Raw genomic sequence first — 22,146 nt, forward strand, 5'->3', positions numbered from 1 at the left:
GCAGAGGCAACGCATGGCATAAAGAGGAATTTGGCAGCCCGGCTACCTCTGCACTCATGTTCTTGCATATTAGACTCTCACGGCAGCCAGATCAACATCTGTGTACAGATGTTGCTTGCATGCGTCTAGTGAACTGGTATCCTCAGTCCTTAGGGGTATATATTTTCAAAATACTACAGAGGGAGGGTGCTTTTGCTGTCTACAAAAGGAGAGGGTTCATAACTAGTGATGTAAGTGAAGTTGGAAAACTGACACCCCCAGCTTGTATTGCCTCACTACCTTTTGGCCCATCACTGCTAGCCCTGAATCACCAAGTAAATTTTGGGGGAAGGGAAGAGGGGACTGGTCCAGGTGTTCGCTGGAGATGGAGAAGGTTTCCCAACACACCCACACCCACACCACACAAGAACTCACACGGAACGATGGCAAAAAGTCGGAATCGAGGCAATTCCCCCATCACAACCCTAATTTCGTTCTGGAGGAGGTACAGCGAACGACAAAAGGAAGACACACAAACAGCACAGGGAACCCTCTTGGTCCGTTAGAGGAAACCCTCTTGGTCCGTTTCAAAATCCACCGTCAATCAGTACTTCTATTAGGACCAAGCAAAATGTCACCAAGTAGCGAGCCAAGTTTCAAGTTCTAGAGGATTCTTCATCAGGCAGATATTAAGCAAATAGAACAAAGAAAAGGCTGGCTTGATAGATTTAGGAGAAGAGGGTTCCAATGCCTGCTCAGCCATGAAATCACGGAGTGGTCCTTGTCCCCCGTTTCTTCGTGTGTAAGAGTAATAAACAGCTGCCCCCTACAATGGCTGTTGAGTGAATGAAATGGCCACAGCAATTTATACACCTAAAGCAGTGGTTCCCAAAGTGGGAGGTACTGCCCCCTTGGGGGCGGTGGGATTGCATAGAGGGGCGTTAAGAGGCAAGGGGGTGGCAGGGAGGCGCTAAGAGGCAAAGGGGCGGCAGGGGGGCACTCGAAGTGGTCTTTTCCGAGAAGCGCCTCTCCAAAAGGTCTTAAAACCCAGGGACATTTTTATGGGAGAAGGTAGTTTGGTCCCAAGCCATATATAAAGGGAAAGAATCCACACATGTATTAATACCATTTAAGAAGAGTCCTTTTAACGGTGAATTGAAATGTTTCAAAAGCACCCAAACGCTAATACACATTACGCCAGTCCTTTTACAACTTCATTGGCTGCCAGTCCAGGTCCGGGCCCGATTCAAAGTGCTGGTATTGACATTTAAAGCCCTAAACGGTTTGGGGCCAGGTTATTTGAAGGAACGCCTCCTCCCATATGTACCTACCCGGACCTTAAGATCATCTACAGGGGCCCTTCTCCGTGAGCCCCTGCCAAAGGAAGTGAGGCAGGTGGCTACTAGGAGGAGGGCTTTCTCCGCTGTGGCACCCCGGTTGTGGAATGAGCTCCCCAGAGAGGTCCGCCTGGCGCCTACACTGTACTCCTTTCGTCGCCAGCTGAAGACCTTTTTATTTACTCAGTATTTTAACACTTAATTTTAACTTAAATTTAAATTATACTGTTTTAACTCTGTATTTTAACCTTATATCAATTTTGCTGCGTGGTTTTATCCTGGTTGTGCTTTTTATATTGTATTTTGTATTTGTATTTTTAACTTGTTGGTTGTTTTATGATGATTTTAATTTTTGTGAACCGCCCAGAGAGCTTCGGCTATTGGGCGGTATAAAAATGTAATAAATAAATAAATAAAATAAATAATAAAGAGACATATCCTGCTTGGTGTGCCCCGTCATGCCGGCTGCAAAACAGAAGCATTCGCTCTCTTTTCCCTCCCTCCCTCAGCAAGCCTACGGCGGGTGCTTCCCATTTAAAGGGGCCACGCGTGCAGTACAGCCCCTATTTCATTCTCAGCTCCTCCGCCCAGCTGCCACCACCGCTGCTCAGACCAGGCGGCCAGACCAGCAGGATCCAGAGGAGCACAGCCCCTTTAAATGGGAAGCACCTACCCCAGACTTGCTGAGGGAGGGAGGGAAAAGAGAGTGAATGCCTCTGTTTGCAGCCGGCGTGGCGGAGCACACCAAGAAGGGTATGTCTCTTCATTAGCGTTTGGGTGCTTTTGAAACATTTCAATTCACCGTTAAAAGGACTCTTCTTAAACGGTTTTAATACATGTGTGGATTGAGGAGGGTCTTGTTGGCAGCACGGCTCTGGACAACTCAGGCTGATAGAGTGCCTCTCCCGGCATGACCCTACCCAAATATACTATACTCATCATCTAAGGCCTTCCTCAGAGTGCCTCCTCCTAGCAGAGGTTTGCAAAAAATGGAGATTTTTTTTAAAAAAAAATTAAGTTAGGATACTGCTGTGATTGACCTGCTTTTTAAGCACATGCGTTCTCTTGCAGCAGCATTTTGGCCCCGCCGGGCGCGCCTTGGTGTGGGGCTTGCTGTCGCTGTTAACCCCTCCCCCCTTCCTCAACGACCCCATTGGACTCCCAGAGGGCACTGGGCATGAGTTTGTGGAACCAAGGGGGCGGTTACCTGAAAAAGTTTGGGAACCACTGACCTAAAGTGTCATGTTAAAACTTTGAAGTAATTGTGCAACTTGCTTTTTATGCAAAGTATCTACAGGCCTTAGAAGAGCACACTGTCCTGCAAAAAGCTACTTAGTGAGAGAGAGAGTGTGTGTGTGTGTGTGTGTGTGTGTGTGTGTGTGTGTGGGTTAGTGGTGGTGGTGGGCTGTTTCAGATAGAAGGCCACATTTCCCTGACTGCACTCTTGTGCTATTTTTAAAGCAGTCTTGGGAAGCTGCAAATCTGAGCAGAGCAATGGCTGGCTTAACCCTTTCCTGTCCAATTGATATTCCACTCCAAATCCCACCTCACCTGCAGCTTTTCTCCCCATGGGGGGAACTGCACCATTATCTTTTTCCCCTGATTTGGGAAATGGCTGGAGGGAGAGGAAATCTTCAAACGAAAAATGACCGGCACATACGTGTGTGTGTGTGTGTGTGTGTGTGTGTGAGAGAGAGAGAGAGAGAGAGAGAGAGAGGTTTAATGCGCCTTTTGCTCCAACCCACCAAATTCCCTTCACTTATCCCAGCTTCACATGACTGTCTTGGTGGTGGTTGCTTTTCTAAAAAGACAGGCAGACAGGTTCAAGTAAAATGAATTTGCATGTCACCTCTAGTTTGGTCCAGAGAGATCAACAGAGGAGAAGGGGCAAGAGGGAGGAGGAACGTAAGCAAGTGGCACCGGATACAACAAAAAGACTCGGAAGGAGGCGAGAGCTACTCAAGGCAGAGACGCAGAGATGCACCTTGAATAAGGACTTGGGCCTTGTGACCGGGAAGGGGAGGAAGACCTTGGTAATGAAGGTGAGAGAGAGAGAGAAGAGGAGGAGGAGGAGGAAGAGGGAGATGGCGCATGTGTGTAGAGCAGGAATGAACCCCCACTGACGAGGTTCTCACATTCCCACATGTGCCAGTTGCAAGCTGCCTATAGAATCATAGAATCATAGAATAGTAGAGTTGGAAGGGGCCTCTAAGGCCATCGAGTCCAACCCCCTGCTCAATGCAGGAATCCACCCTAAAGCATCCCTGACAGATGGTTGTCCAGCTGCCTCTTGAAGGCCTCTAGTGTGGGAGAGCCCACAACCTCCCTAGGTAACTGGCTCTATTGTTGTACTGCTCTAACAGTCAGGACGTTTTTCCTGATGTCCAGCCGGAATCTGGCTTCCTGTAACTTGAGCCCATTATTCCGTGTCCTGCACTCTGGGAGGATCGAGAAGAGATCCTGGCCCTCCTCTGTGTGACAACCTTTTAAGTATTTGAAGAGCGCTATCATGTCTCCCCTCAATCTCCTCTTCTCCAGGCTAAACATGCCCAGTTCTTTCAGCCTCTCCTCATAGGGCTTTGTTTCCAGACCCCTGATCATCCTAATCAGCTTAATTACCCTCACCAGACGCAGGTTGTCGTAACGTCCAAACTCAGTGATGGTTAATGGCTGGGGCTTGTTGCCATGGATAACAAGCCATCCTGGCTGTGTTCAAACAACACAATAACCCCATGGTTCAACAAACAAACCCCACAACAGCCCATAGTTTCTGGGCGGCTTGTTACCCATGCCAACAAGCAACCCATGCCAGGTTCACACAACTACCTTTGCTGCCAAGGGCAATAATGCTAAACTCTCACATAATGTGCAGGGGGAGGGGCAGAATACACCACTGTGACATATTCTCTCCCCACCCGTGATCATGCAAACCTCTTCACACAACACACTAACGCACACACTCAATGTTTGAGTGTGGGTTGTTTTGAACTGTGGGTTCTTTGTTGAACCATGGCTTACTGTGTTGTCTGAACACAGCCAGGGTGGCTTGTTAATCGCGCAGTCTGGTTTGTTAACCGTCCTGAACAACGCAACAACAAACTATGGATTTTCAAGGTGGCTTGTTAATGGAAATAAGCCACACTGCATGGTTAACAAGGTACCCTGGCTGCATTCAGACAACTCGTTAACCCCCAATTCAAAACAACCCGCACTCCATGCTAATCCACACTGAGTGTGGATTAGCATGTGGTGTGAACAGCTGTAGTGTGCCTGTGAATAGCGGTGGGATGCTGACATTGCCAGGCCTTGCTTTGTGGCAGTGGGTCATAGAAAAAGACCTTCTGGCTACTTCCAGTTCTAATATATGTGCAAACCTACATACTACTGGATAGAACGCACTGGAGATTTCTTTTTTTATTTCAACAACACAAATACCTTTCAAAGGCTGCTACCTGCTGAAAGAGAGGGGAGGCCAAGAAACAAACACGCCGTGTGCAGTACCTTAAAACCTTCACTAATCTCAGATCAAAAACTGTTCATTCATAGCTGCAGACAATAAAAGCACTTTCAAACGCAAAGCAATATTCTTCTTGGAATAACTGGATAAAGAAAGCTCAGCTCTATATCTGATTCCTAGTACCTCTGCGGGGAGGGAAGGGGAACCTGCATTTCGCTGGTAACTAAAGGCAAAACAAGTTGATACGATTTAAAGTTCATTTGTACATTTGCCCAGGTGAAGCTGAACGCTGGCACGTGGCAGACGCTTCTGCTGCAAACCAAGATGGCTGCCCACAGGCCAGATGAAATACAAACGAGGGAGGACAGAACCCTTCAAAGCCACGAACCTCCCTGGCCCCCACTGGCTAAGGAACATGTGATCCCAACTGGGTCAATCGCGCTCTCCCCCTCTTCTGATGCACCGCAGGAAACGTATTAATTGAGAAGGCTGTTTCAAAACGAGTCCAGCTGCAAGACATTAAGCCTAGGATGGACTCAGCGTAATCTGACCTGCCGGTTGGCCATGCGCAAAGGACAGTGGGAGACCCTGGCTGATCAAAACGATCTGTTTCCTGCTCTTTGGCAGGCCACCAATAAGTCAAGTGAAGGCAAGCAACGGAGAGCCAATTCACACGTGATGTTTGCTTGTGCGGTCACCCCTCTCCGCGTGGGAAGCTGCCGGCGCTCAGTGCTGTGATCTCTGCGCGAAGCAATGAAGTGAGCAGAAGCAGCGAGAACATGCAGGCAGCCAAGCCTGACAAACACAGGGGAGGCACGGAACTGCTTTTCCTAGGTGGTCAGCTACTGACTGAGGAGCCACGGAAGGTCCTGGGCCTCGGAAAACAGCACATGGGAAGTGGCTGGTCCCCTTGATCACCCTGGCTAGGAGGGTTCTGTCCAGAGGTTTAGCCCAATGGCCTGAAGGGTCCGTAGCAGCTCCGCTCTCTCAGCAGCTATTCTAGTAAAACTTCAAGTCCGGAGTTGGTCCCAGGACTCTGTTTCAGCCTCATGGTGCCCAACGGAAGACACATGGATACCAGTGGACACCATTTTGTGTAAAATGCAGCAGCCAGGTTGGTCAAGGGGCTCCCGAAGTGGTCTTCTATCACTTTGGTGCTTCAAGAGCTCCATTGGCTTCCGGTGGCTGCTAGGGTGCGCTACAAGGTCTTGTTGACCATGTATAAAGGCCTGCATTGCTTGGGTCCTGGATACCTGAGCACTCGCCTTTCTCCTGTGTCTCACCACTGGCAGACTCGCTCTCAGGAGCAAGGCGCCCTGATGGTCCCCCGCTACAAATTGGAATGTGCCGGGGCCAGGGCTTTTTCAGTGGCTGGCCCCCGGTTATGGAACAGTGTGCCCCTGGAGATTAGAGACAGGCTCCCACTCTCAATTGCTTCAAGCGCCTTTGTAAGGCGTTTTTATTTTCACAAGAGTCTGGGGAGGGGGTGGTTTAAATTGGGTTGAGGGCTTTAAATGGTTTGAGGGTGAGGGTTTTAATGGAATTGTCTTAATGTGGGTTGAGGGCTTTTAATGGAATTGTTTTATGTGTTATTGTAAAGCGCCTCGATGCCAGAAATGGTGAGGCGGCGCTATAAAAATGCTTTAAATAAATAAAATAAATAAATAAATAAAAATGGTATATATGTAGGATGCGCCTTCTGGGCACTTCTCATTGCAATTTCCAAGTGTGTGTGATTTGGGCATTGCACCTGTCTGCCTAATTTACCACACAAAACGTCCATAGACATAAGATTTTGACATGATGGGAGAAGGGTTCTTTTTGTCCGCACGCAAAGATGAAAAACGGTACGCGGGAAACAACCTGCAGGGACAAGGTATCCTAGGATACCTAGAGATCCTAATATCTGAGCCAAACGGTGTTCCCTCCCTGGTGTATAGTGTATCATAAATGCATCAAACTAAAGCACATTGGCTCTTTGCACCTCACCTACAACGTTGCTGTTTGGGTAAGCTATCCAGGCAGTATAGGGGTGGGGTGAAGTGGGGGGTTCCATTGCTTCAAAAATAAGCAGAGCAACAAAAAACAAAAAAACTGTGTGGGGAGGGGGAAGGCTTGCAAGGAGCTGAGGTCGGTGCTTTCTCTCCCCTGTGCTGAGGAGCAACTGGCAGACAATTTCCCCACCCCCTGAAGTCATGTCACTTCAGTTTAAATCACAGATTCCATCAAAACTTAAGAGGAGAATTTTAATAGCTTGTACATTCATGAACTCCCTAACCCTGTTTCGTATTCTGAACAAGGGCTGTCTGTTTCCATATTGATGATGAACATATGCCCAGTTCTCAGGGCTCCCCTGTTCGGGAGGAAAAGGGTGCAAAGGCAAAGTGGCAGCTTGTCAAATTACTCCCCAGAAGGAACGAGAGAAAGGAAGGGGGCGGGAAGAGGCACAGCCGGAGCAAAGCGAAAGGAGGAAGGGCTGCTGCAGAAGCACACCCGGCTGGGCCTCGAGGGATGTCTCCATCCCCTTGGAGGCAAGACAACGTAGAACCGGGCGAGGCACAGAGGACCTCGCTCCATGCCCCCTGCAAATCAGGAAAAAGCACGGAGCTCTGTAGCAGCCCAGTCGTTTATTCACACTGAAGGGACAGCGGTTCCTGCCTCTCGTTCCCTTGTGTGGAACTCTCAGGGCCTGCCCCAGAGTGGAGAGACTCGACGGAGCAGGCCTCGGGTTTCCCTCCAGGCAGAGAGCGCACCAACGGAGGCCCCCAGCTCTCCTTGCCCGGCCACCTGCCTCCACGGTGGTGCTTCGGTTTCCTGCTCCCACCCCGCTGGCCGTTCCCGTCTTTCGACCCGAGTGGTACTCTGCCTTCAGCCAACTAGGAAGACGGCAAGTGGCCCCCATCAGTCTGGGTTTGTTGCAGACAGCGAATCCAGACTGCGCCCAACCCTGGAGCTGGGGTGGGTGGGGAATGTCTTCCTAAATCAGGATCCCGTGGCCATGGCCCAGCACCTCTTCACAGGGCAGGAGGGCTTCCAGGTGAGTTGGGCGTCAATCTTGCTCACAGTGGGTCATGGCACCTTGACACTTCTAGGGAATCGGGGTAACTTATTGCGCCCCTAAACAAGTAGTGCGGGCAGAAGCATCCCCTCGTAGGCTAGGGGGTTGTACCACAGCATGTTGTTACAGCGATCTGTCATGGTTGTATCCCAGCCTTCCTCCGAGGAGGTCAAAGTCTAATCTAAGCCGACAACACTGTGTGGCACAACAGACTGGCAGTGACTGACTCAACACTACTGGTGTCCTTCCCAGGCAAGTAAGGGACTGGACTCGCTTAAGAGGCCGCAGCTCAGCAGCACAGCACATGTTCTGTCTGTATTAGGGCTGTGCTCCGCTTCTCTTCGGTTCGGAGAAGCAGTAGCGAGGCAGCCTGATTCGCCGCCGGAAAAGGTGGAGGCAAAGAGAGTTGGGGGGCCCCTGCAGATCGAGGCAAAGAGGATCGCCTCAATCCGGAGCTCTGGGCACAGGTAAGTGGGGGGGAAGGGCCTCATCTGGCGGCAGCGGCGGCGCAGTCCCTGCGGTGATGGTGATGGAGCTAGGTAAAGGGGCAGGGAGGAGGGAGGCTTACCTGCATCTGTCGCGGGCTTCAATTGAGGCCCCGGTTGAAGCCGGAAGTGAAGGCCGAGGCCTCTTCTGGCTTCAAACCAGGGCCTCAATTGAAGCCCGCAACAGGCGCAGGTAAGGGGGCGGGGGAGTTGGCCTACCTGGCGGCGGTAGCGGAGGCAGGTAAGGGGGAAGTGAGGAGGGAGGCTTACCTGCATCCGTCATGAGCGTCAATTGAGGCCCCGGTTGAAGCTGGAAGTGAAGGCAGAGGCCTCTTCCAGCTTCAAGCCAGGGCCTCAATTGACGCCCGTGACGACAGTCACAGGTAAGAGGGTGGGGGGGTGGCTTACCCGTCCATTTTCCGGATCGGGCCACGAAGAGGTTTGGGGGGTCTATGCACAGCCCTATTCTGTATGCAGGCAATTCAACCAGAAAGGCTAAGAACGAGGGAGAGCACATGGGGCCGTTGCCTGGTAAGCACACCTGCTTTCCCTTTCTCGTTGCGGCAGTGATGTTGCAATATGAAAGGGAATCAACGGTTGCTGGACAATTATCCAAGTCATTCATCTGATTCCTCTCCTCAAGCATTGTGCTTGCTGAGAGCTGTTTGCCTGACAGTGGCGAAGAGAGGGACGGCCCTTCACGCGTCTCTCTTCCAGGGCCCTTTACACCTAGAATCATAGAATAGCAGAGTTGGAAGGGGCCTACAAGGCCATCGAGTCCAACCCCCTGCTCAATGCAGGAATCCACCCTAAAGCATCCCTGGCAGATGGTTGTCCAGCTGCCTCCTGAAGGCCCCTAGTGTGGGAGAGCCCACAATCTCCCTAGGTAACTGGTTCCATTGTCGTACTGCTCTAACAGTCAGGAAGTTTTTCCTGATGTCAAGCTGGAATCTGGCTTCCTGTAACTTGATCCCGTTATTCCGTGTCCTGCACTCTGGGAGGATCGAGAAGAGATCCTGGCCCTCCTCTGTGTGACAACCTTTTAAGTATTTGAAGAGTGCTATCATGTCTCCCCTCAGTCTTCTCTTCTCCAGGCTAAACCTGCCCAGTGGTTTCAGTCTCTCTTCATAGGGCTTTGTTTCCAGACCCCTGATCATCCTGGCTGCCCTCCTCTGAACCTCTGACCAGGCTACACGGCAGGTGAGAGCTGTCGATTCCCATACACCACCACCCCTGGCCCCAAAAGGCATCACCTTCCGTTGTGAACATTTGTATCCTGAAGACTCACAAATACGTAGCCAATTAGTCTTTTTTTTCCTCCCCTTGAAAAACTCTACAAAGAAGGTTTTATTAGCAACACCTACAGCTATTTCCAACCAACTGTTCTGCCGTATTAAACTGTATCCTCCTTGATTACAAGGCATAAAAAAAAATCTTTTTAAAAAGAGCTGCGACTTTTATTTAAACCAACGTAACCTGAAAGATGCAAACGGGCAGCCTGGAGAAAGGAAATGAGATCAAAACCAGGCCTGCTGGGTCCCAAATGTTTACGGCTTCTTTGTGGCTAGACTTCTAATATTGCATTTCCTGGTCTCCTCCACACCTCTCTCCCCGGCCAAGGCACACGGCGCCCGCAAGCACGGACTACAGGAACGGCCCTGCTCTGGGACAGACCCCTCACCTTAACACTTCCGCCAATGAGATCAGGTGGTTCCTCGTCCGTTTCTAAGGCAACGTTGATGGAGGCGAAGGGTCGGCTGGCCATCTGCTGCATCTCCCGGAGAAGTTGCTGGGGAATAAACGCAGGGATGTTAATACAGCGGCCCAACGTGCTCACGGGTCATGCGCATTCACGGGAGCTCATGCAAATGGTTCAACCTGCTCTGGTCCGCTTGCACTGGCTGCCTGTATGTTTCCGAGCCCAATTCAAGGTGCTGGTTTTGACCGATAAAGCCTTACACGGCTCGGGACCACAATACCTGGCGGAACGCCTCTCCCGACGTGAATATACCTTGTCACTACGTTCAACATCTAAGGTCCTCCTCCGGGTGCCTACTCCGAGAGAGGCTCGAAGTGTGGCAATGAGGGACATGGCCTTTTCCGTGGTGGCCCCCAGACTATGGAACGATCTCCCTGATGAGGCTCGCCTGGCGCCAACGCTGCTATCTTTTCGGCGCCAGGTTAAGACTTTCCTCTTTGCCCAGGCATATGGTGGCACATCTTAATCACCCACATGTTTAGAGTTTTTTTAACGGTTTTTAATGCTTTATGTGTGTATGTTCTGTGTTTTAGAATTTTAAATTTTGTATACTTGTTTTTATCTCAATTTTAGAATTTCTGTAAACCGCCCAGAGAGTTCTGGCTATGGGGGCGGTATATAAGTGTAATAAATAAGTAATAAATAAAATAAAAACCAGAGCTGTGGTCAACCTCTGTGCCCAGAAAGAAAATCATTTCACACTAACACCCACAGAATCATAGTATCCCAGAATGGTAGAGTTGGAAAGGGCCTCTAAGACCATCGAGTCCAACCCTCTTATGTGAACCGCCCAGAGAGCTTCAGCTATGGGGCGGTATACAAATGCAATAAAATAAATAAAAAATAACCCCCTGCTCAATACAGGAATCCACATTACAGCATCCCTGACAGAAGGTTGTCCAGCTGCCTCTTGAAGGCCCCTAGTGTGGGAGAGCCCACAACCTCCCTAGGGAACTGGTTCCATTGTCGTACTGCTTTAACAGTCAGGAAGTTTTTCCTGAGGTCCAGCCGGAATCCAGCTTCCTGTAACTTGAGCCCCTTATTCCGTGTCCTGCACTCTGGGAGGATTGAGAAGAGATCCTGGCCCTCCTCTGCGTGACAACCTTTCAAGTACTTCAAGAGTCCTATCATGTCTCCCCTCAGGCTTCTCTTCTCGCACTCATAGAATCATAGAATGAGAGTTCAAACCCAAAGAGAGTTCAAATGGATGTGTTCATCAAAGCCTACAAAGCAACCGCTCTGGATTGAATATACGTCTCTATTCCAAAATCTTCAAATACTTAAAAGCTTGTCACACAGAGGAGGGCCAGGATCTCTTCTCGATCCTCCCAGAGTGCAGGACACGGAATAACAGGCTCAAGTTAAAGGAAGCCAGATTCCAGCTGGACATCAGGAAAAACTTCCTGACTGTTAGAGCAGTACGACAATGGAACCAGTGACCTAGGGAGGTTGTGGGCTCTCCCACACTAGAGGCCTTCAAGAGGCAGCTGGACAACCCTCTGTCAGGGATGCTTTAAGGTAGATTCCTGCAATAAGCAGGGGGTTGGACTCGATGGCCTCGTAGGCCCCTTCCAACTCTGCTATTCTATGATTCTATGATTCTAGGTCCACCTGCAAGGTCCTGAGATCTCTGTGAGAAAGGGGACGGCTTTAAACTCCTCCTCCTCCTCCTCCTCCTCTTCCCAGTGATCCTGATGCAGGCTAACGTTTCCTCACTGCTTCTAGCAGCAGCGAGGAAACAGCCATCCATATGAAGATTGCTGTAGAGGCAGAGAGGCTAAAACCTTTCCACCCTACCAGCAACCCTGGTACCAATCACTGTATCTTTGTTGCTGCTGCTGCCGTTGGTAAGAAAAAGAATGAGATGGCACGCTAGTTCCTAACGCTGTTCCACTTATCCATCCTCCAACACAGTGACCAAGGAAGACCTACTGCCTTTGCATAAGAAAGTCTGCAGAGGACAGGAAGAGAGGCAGCCAGGCAGGCAACACCCACATATGCCTGCTTCTGTATTTTTACTCATTTTAGAGGGGTGAGCGGGGGCAGAGGGCTCAGCACTCTAAAACTGTTTTTAAATTACCTTCTTCTCCAGTCTTGATTCCATTTGTTAGTGGATTTAATTTTTCAAGTGAACAAGGTATATAAGTAAATGGCTGTATTTTATGAATTTGTGCCCCACTTTAGGAATAAAAACGCAGGATACAACATTTAAATATAATTAGCCCCCATTTTAGCTTCAGTTTCACCCTGCCATTAAGCAACTGGGGGGGTTAACGCGTCTCCACGCCTGCCAGCTGCAGGACTGATGAAACACCAGCAAGAAGTTTTAATGAACAGCAGCAGGACAGAGCGAGAGACACAGCGTTAGCCACGTAAGGTCAGCAGGTTTGCCAGATCCATCAGATTCATGTACTGAGCACTAGATGTTTTCAGATTAACCGCAGTTGTAAATATCTGCGGAGTCTACCAACCCCTTCAAGGTCCACGAAAAGAACTGAACCAGAAGGGCCATGTATAGAGGAAATATATTGTGCAGATTGGCCAGCAGTGGGATCTGCAGAGGTGGGTGCAGAATTGGGTCTGCTGACACAGTGAAGTGATGAACTCAGACGATACCGAAGAGTTATTGCACCAAACGACCGGCTCACAGGAGTTGCAGTAAATCTAAGTAGTGTTCAGGTAGCCCATCCATATTATAAAGGTGGCCATCTGGGCCAAAACAAGCTGCCTGAGTGGCATCATCTATTAGGACTGGTTCATAAGACCTGGCAGTATGGAATAACACCCCTTGATTCATTTAAACATCAGAGGGGGGGGTGGACAGAGCTCCCCCAAGCAAACACAGTAATCCTCAACAGCAGCAGCACTTGCTTGGAACTCACCCTTTCCCCTGTGCCAAACTGGCAGAATCATAGAATCATGGAATCATAGAATAGTAGAGTTGGAAGAGGCCTATAAGGCCATCGAGTCCAACCCCTGTTCGATGCAGGAATCCGCCTTAAAGCATCCCTGACAGATGGTTGTCCAGCTGCCTCTTGAAGGCCTCTAGGGTGGAAGAGCCCACAACCTCCCAAGGTAACTGGTTCCATTGTCGTACTGTTCTAACAGTCAGGAAGTTTTTCCTGATGTCCAGCCGGAATTTGGCTTCCTGTAACTTGAGCCCGTTATTCTGTGTCCTGCACTCTGGGAGGATCGAGAAGAGATCCTGGCCCTCCTCTGTGTGACAACCTTTCAAGTATTTGAAGAGTGCTATCATGTCTCCCCTCAATCTTCTCTTCTCCAGGCTAAACATGCCCAGTTCTTTCAGTCTCTCTTCATAGGGCTTTGTTTCCAGACCCCTGATCATCCTCGTTGCCCTCTTCTGAACACGCTCCAGCTTGTCTGCGTCCTTCTTGAAGTGTGGAGCCCAGAACTGGACGCAATACTCTAGATGAGGCCTAACCAGAGCCGAATAGAGAGGAACCAGTACCTCAAGGAGGAACGGGACATGTGTAGTAGGTTTCTCCTCTTTGTTACCAAGTGCCACTAAATCCTCATTTTGGGGAATGGTAGACTGCAACTAATAAAGGAGTCTACATTCCCGATTGAAAAAGGAAAAGGAAAAGCCTCTGCCATTTCTGGAATTCAAGCAATGCACACTGTGTAGGCAAAATGTGTGTGTGTCTGTGTGTGTGTGTAACATGAGATCAACTCCCCCAGCCCACCCGCATGCCTGTCATCTCCAAACTTAAGCCATCACATATCCCTCCTTGAATAATGCTTTCAAAATTGTAAAATTGCGTCCCAGGCACAAGCCAGAGGAGGGGGTATGTAGGTCTTGCTTTCAGCAGTATGTTAATGTTTACTTTCTTGCTTAAGCTAAGAAGAAGGAAGATTATGCATGAGGCTAGCGCTTTTAAAAACCTTTTTGCAGCCCTATTTTCGTCCAAACGAGCTTGTTAGAGACGAGATATTTGTCTTTGTATTTAAATGATTAAAGCCAAGTACAAAAGGGACAGGCTCCACTTGAACCAGACTGCTGGCACTTATCAAAAAAAGAAAGAAAGAAAGAAAGAAAGAAAAAGTGACAGAGCAGCTTTTAAACTGCACCCTGGAAGAAAGCGAGCCGAGGAGTTTCCAGTCCGGGATGAATAATGAGGGCGGAAAAAGTTTTGATTGCCCAAATGGGGATGGAGAGGGAATAGGTCATGAGCATATGATGAAATGTGATAGCCAGTGAAAGAGGCCTAAGCACTATATTGGGAAGTGTACACACCAGAGCCTTTTGGAGAGAGATGTTTTAACTGTTTTAACTGCTTTTAAATTATATATTGTTTTAACTTGGTTCAGGGTTTAATTTGTTTTTAACTCTGCATATCTATTGTCTTATACGGTGTGCTTTTATCTGTACGCCGCCCTGAGATCTTAATGATATAGGGCGGGATACAAATGTTTTAATTAAATAAATAAATAAATAAATAAATAGGTGTTTTTATGCTAAACGTAGGAGGCTCTGAGCCAAGGTGGGAGAGGGTAACAGGAACCTGGTGCAATAGGGAGGACCAATGGGATGCAGTCGTCTCCAGCTACGGACAGGCAAAGAAGGGCACACTGGGGACGGTGACATTCAGTTCATCAAAGAGGGCAGAAGGTTCAACGTGAAACCTCAAAAGGCACAGACTCCTCCAAAGAATTGCTACGGATGACAATACCAGGACCCCCTGCATTGAACAGGGGGTTTGGACTCAATGGCCTTATAGGCCCCTTCCAACTCTACTATTCTATGATTCTACGACCCCAAAATAATTGAGTTCTGAGGACTATCGTTCCTCTGTCCAAAATACTCTGGACGGTCTTGAGATGGAGACAGAAATCACGGGAGAATGAAAGGAGTTAGCGATGTAGTGATGGGCAACGTCAATTATCCTCACATAGCCCGGATAAATGCATGTGCTGTTCACAACGAAGAGGTCAGGGTGTCGAAGTCGAAATCTCAAAAAGGGCCTCCGCAGGGGATTAGACAAATTCATGGAGGATAAGGCCATCCGTGGCTATATATTGTCTCCAGTATTGGAGGCAGTGTGGTTCAGGTTGCCATTGGCTGGGAACGTGAGTGGGAGGGTGCTGTTGTCGTCGTGCCCTACTCGTGGGCTTCCCAATGGGTCACCTGGACAACTACTGTGGCAACTGATGGAGCTAAATAAATAAATAAATAAATAAATAAATAAATAAATAACAACTGAATGCTGGACTTGATGGGCCTTTGACCTGGTTCAGCAGCCTTCTTCTTCTATTCTTAGGTTTTGCACATAAGAGTTGGCGTTTTTGTCCCAGAAGGTAAGACTTTTTGACTCCCAAATAAGCCTCATTTTCAGGCACAAGACAAAGCTTGCAGAACCCCCACTTTCCTTTATTACCTTTTCTGTTGTCAAAAACGTACCCAACAACCTGCACCGAACTCCACAGACAAACAAGGACAGGCACTATGACCCTTCCTTTTACTAACTTCTCCCCAGCAAATCCCCCCTCCCCACATCCTCCTCTTCCTCCTCCTCCGTCTTCATCTATCCCCATAAAACACAGCCAACTTCCCCATATTCCTTTCCCTATCTTTTGGTTTCAAGGCGCTATCGCGGGCACACCTGTCCACCTCCGCTCCGCAACCTTTGTAGAAGATCTTCCATTCTCAGAGACAGAGCAAAGAGGGCAAGTCTTGGCTGTTTGAAAACAAGGGACCTGGGTGATTTTAAGTTTTATAGCCTGGCGGACGTCTCCCTTTTCCTCGGTGGGCAAAAATGAACGCACCTGCCCAAAGGAACATTTAATTGTTCCAAGCTCTAGTGGTCCTTGCTCAAAGCCCCTGCTGGAAGGACTTCTACCTTCAACTTCCCTTCTTAACTGTGACTCACTTCATTTTCTACCCTCAGTGACACTGCTCTCATTTTCCCTGGGGTTCTCCCCCTCCAGCCTCAATCCATTCCTTTCACACCCTAAAATGGCGCTCCCATCCTCGCTAGCTACATCTTCTCCGCATCGCTCATCTGCAACATCCCCATCCAAGAATTTCCCTAACTGGAGAAGAACCCCACCCCCGACTCCTGTTCCACCCTTCCTCTCTAGCTAATCTGCTACCATTATCCTAGAGCAGCCTTCCTATGGCCATGCTGGTTGGGAATTGCTGGAGCTGCAATCTCAACACAGTTGAAGGGTGCCAGGTTGGGGGAGACTTTCCTAGTAGAATATCCTTCTTTTCCTCCATGATTCGTGTGTGCCAAAAAACCACCCCCCCAAAACTGCTAAAGAATAACCCAGACTGCCACCTTTGCCTCCCCACATTTGCAAGAATGCTCCCCACCTGTCCCCGCTGTTTCTCCGTGTCTTGTCCCACCCCTCCTCTCAGCTGCCTTCCTTCTAAAGTCATTTTCCATACCTTGGAAACCTGTTTCCCTTTTTGCAAACAACCCCCTTACTCCTCCTACAATTCTAGATTCCTGGGTATCCCTAACCCTTAAATATCCCCCTGACTCCTCTCCAGGAATCCGCATTTGCAAATGTCTCTTCTCTCCTTTTTCACCATTGCCCCCTGCATGTATATGTACACCAGTTGCTGGGGAACATGGGAAGGAGGGTGCTGTTGCATTCATGTCCTGCTTGTGGCTTTCCTGTGGGCGATTGGTTGTCCACTGTGTGAACAGAGTGCTGGGCAAGATGGACCCGTGGTCTGATCCAGCAGGGCTCTTCTTAAGTTCTCTAACTCCCCACTGGCACCCCCACCCCACCCCATATGCTAGTCAGTTACACCACACTATTGTGTTTGCCTTAGTAGTTAAGAAATCTCCAAACTCCACTCAACCTTTAAGTAGTCGTTTTGGGGAGCAATTCGTGTCTAGTGAGTGGAATCCGAAACGACAATGTCTGCATTTCTAGACAAACATCGCAGCGTCTGTGCTTCTTTGGGGTTGGTTGGTTTTTTATAACCCCTGACCTGTTACTTTCATATACATAAGGAATCACACAATTCAAAGACGACTAAAACATTTCTCATCCATATATCTATTGTCTCTAATAAGCTTCTAATGCCATCTCTTTGAGCTTCTGTGTTTTCCTACTTGCCCCATTAAACCCTAGCATTCCCCCCCCCCACACTTATAACCCTTGGGGATACCCCTCTCGCTCCCCTGGTCCCCATAAACACACACACACCCCGGGGGGGGGAACCCAGGGGGAAAAAACCCACACAAAAACAATCAAGTCAAGAAAATCCTTACGAAGCCAACAGTACAATGCACTAGCCCAGCCTGACCAGCAAGAGTTCTCCAGGGCTTCAGCCAGAGGTGTTTCCTAGCCTGAAATCCTTTGTACCTCAAACATTTTCATGCCAAACATGCGATCAGCGCCATTTCTCTTAAACTGGCGGGTGAGAATCCAGATGAGGTTGCAGCCTTAGCTAAAGGTGGGTGACAACAGAACCAGTACCACCATCCAAATATATGGCAGAAAAGCGAGTTCCCAAAGGCATTGTTGCCGAGAAGCTCAGTTACCTGGTTCGTTTTGAGGTATCCCTGACAGCCTCTCCCAAGTTATTGCCCTCCAGATGTTTTGGACTCCCAACTCCCATCAACCCCAATGATCAGGAACGCTGGTGGTCCCAAGCTTGGGGAAGCATTCTCTAGAATCATAGAATAGCAGAGTTGGAAGGGGCCTACAAGGCCATCGAGTCCAACCCCCTGCTCAATGCAGGAATCCACCCTAAAGCATCCCTGACAGATGCTTGTCCAGCTGCCTCTTGAATCTCCCCTGCGGCCCAGAAGGCTGGTTCAGCAAGGGCTTAGGAACTGCCAGGAAAAGAAAACTCATTTAATCCTCTCTCGTTCTAATTCTTCCCAAGTTCTATCAGCTCTCCATTCTACCCTTCACATTGTTGAACCCCCATATCATTTTACATTCTGAGGCTGGCCTATTACATCTCGGCCTCTATTAATACCTGCCAAATCCTTAGCAACCCCCCTCATTGATTTGGAAACTCTCACCCACTCCATCTCTGTCACCAATTGCCTGGTTCTCTGTCTCTAGTGCGCCAGGCCGAGCTGAACTTCTAACTAACTTCGCCATTCTGAACCAAAGCCATAGTTTAGCTACTCTCATATATTTTGTAATAAGGCCTGTAATAGGCCTGTAATCTTTAATGCATGTCTCAGTCTGTGTTCAGTAGTCAATGTCTACTGGTTTAAGCGCAAAGCGCAAAATCCCAATGACACACCTCATCTCAAATTGTGTACATACACACATCAGTTCATTACACATGTGCACTTGCACATTGTGCGCAACAGGTGATCGGTGACACACAGGAACAGCATGTTTTAATATTTGGAGTTGCTCTGGGACTGCAGAGCTCAAGGGTGATCACGGTGGACTGTACCACTGACCAGAGGGTCATAGAATCATAAAATAGCAGAGTTGGAAGGAGCCTACAAGGCCATCGGGTCCAACCCCCTGCTCAATGCAGGAATCCACCCTAAAGCATCCCCGACAGATGGTTGTCCAGCTGCCTCTTGAAGGCCTCTAGTGTGGGAGAGCCCACAACCTCACCAGGCAACTGGTTCCATTGTTGTACTGCTCTAACAGTCAGGAAGATTTTCCTGATGTCCAGCTGGAATCTGGCTTCCTTTAGGGTGGAAGGTGTTCCCCACTCTCCCAGGAAAGACATCATGGCAAGGGCCAGGGGTGGGTGGGCTGAAAACCAACCTGATCCCATCCATTGGCCAAAGAACATGCAACTGCAGGGGGGTTTGCTTCCCCTTTCCCTGACAGAAAGGCTTCTTGGCACCAGGTGTCCTGGGACTAGAGAGCTGAAAGGAAGCACACCCTGGCTGCATTCATCCCCCAGAGAACTATGGCCTACTGGGTTTGGAGGCTAGTGTAGGATGATTAAAAAAAAATTTTTAATTTAACAAAAGCAAAAATTAGAGTTCTAATTAAAGATGAAGATACTATGTTTCCCTTAAGGAATAACTAGGTTAATAATGAACAGCCTGAATGTAAGTGTGCTAGCCTTCACAGTAAGGCTGTAATTCCACAAACACTTATTGCGGAGTAAGCCCCATTGAACACAGCTAGACTCATTTCTGAGTAAAAAGGCATAGGATTGTCGTGTTAGTATCTAAACAAAATCAATGCCTCTGCCGACGTATTCAGCTAAAGGAGGCTTTTTCTGTCTAAATGAAGAAGCAAATGTGACCACTTTCCCCCAAATATGAATATTTACACTCAAACTACCAAAGCTAGGCATTTCATTTTCACCTGATGAAAATAAACTGCTCTCTAGCCTGTCTAGTAACTATCAGACCTTACTTCGATTGACAAGTCATGCACATTTAATTTTGTTCACTACTTTGCCTTGGCCCGGCCCGAACCTCAGGAAAACAGAGTGGAGAAGAAAGACGCAACACTGGAAAAGAGAAAAGAAGAGAAGAGAAAACTGCCCAGTGCACAGGTCCCTATATTCTCATACTTAAACTCAAATTGGTCATACAACCCCTACAACATTACCTGCATAGGTAAAAATGGAAAGTGGACACAGTGCAACAAAGAGGGGTAGGAAACCGGGTTTTTTTTAGCCCTGGGGCAAGATTGAGGGGAGACATGATAGCACTCTTCAAAGACTTGAAAGGTTGTCACGCAGAGGAGGGCCAGGATCTCTTCTCGATCCTCCCAGAGTGCAGGACACGGAATAACGGGCTCAAGTTACAGGAAGCCAGATTCCAGCTGGACGTCAGGAAAAACTTCCTGACTGTTAGAGCAGTACGACAATGGAACCAGTTACCTAGGGAGGTTGTGGGCTCTCCCACCCTAGAGGCCTTCAAGAGGCAGCTGGACAGCCATCTGTCAGGGATGCTTTAGGGTGGGTTCCTGCATTGAATAGGGGGTTGGACTTGATGGCCTTGTAGGCCCCTTCCAATTCTACTATTCTATGATTCTATTATTCCAATTTGGGAAGGGCAGCGTTACAGCAATGGGCAGGGCTGAGAGAATGGAGCCGGGGCAAAGGCCACAGAAAACAGCATGGCCAGAGCCAGATTTAACTCTTAGCACTTTGGATATTTTCCCACCAAGCACACAAAATGCAGTTCAGTGCTATATAGGTTTAACTTAGGAATAAGTTCTAGTGAAACAGCTCCCATGCCTGCAACACACAGCTCAGTTCTAGGCAGGGTATTTAAAAGCAGAGAATTTAAAGTTTAGATGCATTTCAATACCTTCCTGTCTTGGATCACAGATGGGAGATAACAGCTGAAGAAGCTTGCAACTGATAGGCCCTGGGCTGCATCCAAGCACAGGTATGTGTGGGGGGGGGGGGTCCCAATCCCTGTTCTATTTAGTTGTACATTAACATGGTACAGTAGTCAGATATGCACCATTCTTTAGAAAATATATGAAGGAACTATTTAAATCAACGGTATGTAAAACAGCCTTTTTTCCCTTAGTGATTTAAATCAATCCACCCTGGTATACCTAAGAAAGACGGTTGTTTCTTTATTTGAAACCATCTCTAAAATAGATAGTTGTGTATGAAGTCCTGAGTGACATCAAAATGTGAACTCTACTACTGAGCCATGTTCAAGAACATTGTTCTTGATTCATAGCCATTAGCCAGGGCTGAGCATCCGTAGCTCAGTAGTGTTGGGTATTCTTTCTCAACCTTTTCGGACCCTGGGTGCACCTTTACATTTTATTGATTTAGAAGGTTTATATGCTGCCTTTTGAGCAGCCTCAATTGATGGAACAATTACGCCTGCTAAGGGGGGTATTTTGCCCATAGGGGCACTTGATCTATGTTCTACTGACAACCTGCCTTTCAAGGTGGCACAGGAACCCAAACTCATGTGCCAGACCTTCCGTTTTAGCCGACTACTTTAAAAGATGCTCAGCAGATTGCAAACTGAAGAAAGCGCGAAACAGATTGCTAGGTTGCTGCTGCAGTAATTGTGCCCTTCAGCTACCATAAAACGTTTTGTCTAATGGCTATATAAAAAAAAAAAAACAGAGCAAGCTGTCCTGATAAATATGCCCAAAATAAGAATCAAACAGAACTCATTAACTCTGCAAGGAGTTGAACATTCACACAATCATTGCGCCCACCCATGAGGTTATTTGGGTACATCTACATGGATTTGCTCTCGTAATGCTTTCGAAGCCTTCAACGTGACTTTGGAAGGGTGCTGAGCTTGTGCTGGCCCACAATCAAAATGGACCATGACGAGCCATTCACAAGACCTGGACATTATGTGGATATCTGCTACAAGATGACTGCAAATAACCACTCTGATGGGAAGGAAAGAAGCGGGATTTGTGTGACGTTGCGTCGTTCTTGCTGAAAATTCAACATCCTGTGAAAAACAACTTAAGGACTATAGGCTAAATCCCACTCTGAAAGTTGTAGCGGTTGCATTAGCCTAAAACTGAAGCCCAATTCACACATTCATGGAAGAGGCAAATGTCATTTTCTCACAACAGAGACACCCCACTAAAATTAAACCCCCAGACAGGTCTCGGCATAAGAGTCGCTGTCTTTCTGAGTGAGTAAGAAAATCCCACCCAAGACTACGGGAAAGAAAGGAAGAAAAGGCTAAAGGGAAATGACCCACTAATCTCAAGGCATTTATGATTCAGGCCACTGACCAGTATTTGCTAATATAGCCTGACTGTTAGAGCAGTACGACAATGGAACCAGTGACCTAGGGAGGTTGTGGGCTCTCCCACACTAGAGGCCTTCAAGAGGCAGCTGGACACCATCTGTCAGGGATGTTTTAGGATGGATTCCTGCATTGAGCAGGGGGTTGGGCTCGATGGCCTTGTAGGCCCCTTCCAACTCTGCTATTCTATGATTCTAAGATTTGATATCATCTCAACTGCTTTTCGTGGGGTGGTGTCAATTACAGCATGAGGATGTAATTTAAACTGTCAGCTTGTTGCAGGGACCTTTCTTTTTAGCTTATGAAAGACAGATAGTGCTGCATAAACAATATTATTCGTGATTCTAGTAAGGTTTTCTTAACAAAATGGAGGTAATGGGACTGTGAAATGGCATGGGA

At 48.2% G+C, this 22,146-nt stretch overlaps 1 protein-coding gene across 1 annotated transcript in view; it reads right to left on the reverse strand.

Annotated features, from left to right (window-relative positions):
* The window catches only part of ATRN (attractin), a 214,451-nt gene that overhangs the window by 14,787 nt on the left and 177,518 nt on the right, over positions 1-22,146 (reverse strand). Inside the window, exon 28 of the mRNA XM_063136067.1 lies at positions 9,998-10,105. Coding sequence (XP_062992137.1) covers positions 9,998-10,105 — 108 coding nt within the window. The remainder of the gene's footprint in view (positions 1-9,997; positions 10,106-22,146) is intronic.

This window comes from Elgaria multicarinata, chromosome 10 (assembly GCF_023053635.1).
Source record: "Elgaria multicarinata webbii isolate HBS135686 ecotype San Diego chromosome 10, rElgMul1.1.pri, whole genome shotgun sequence".
NCBI classification, from domain to species: domain Eukaryota; kingdom Metazoa; phylum Chordata; class Lepidosauria; order Squamata; family Anguidae; genus Elgaria; species Elgaria multicarinata.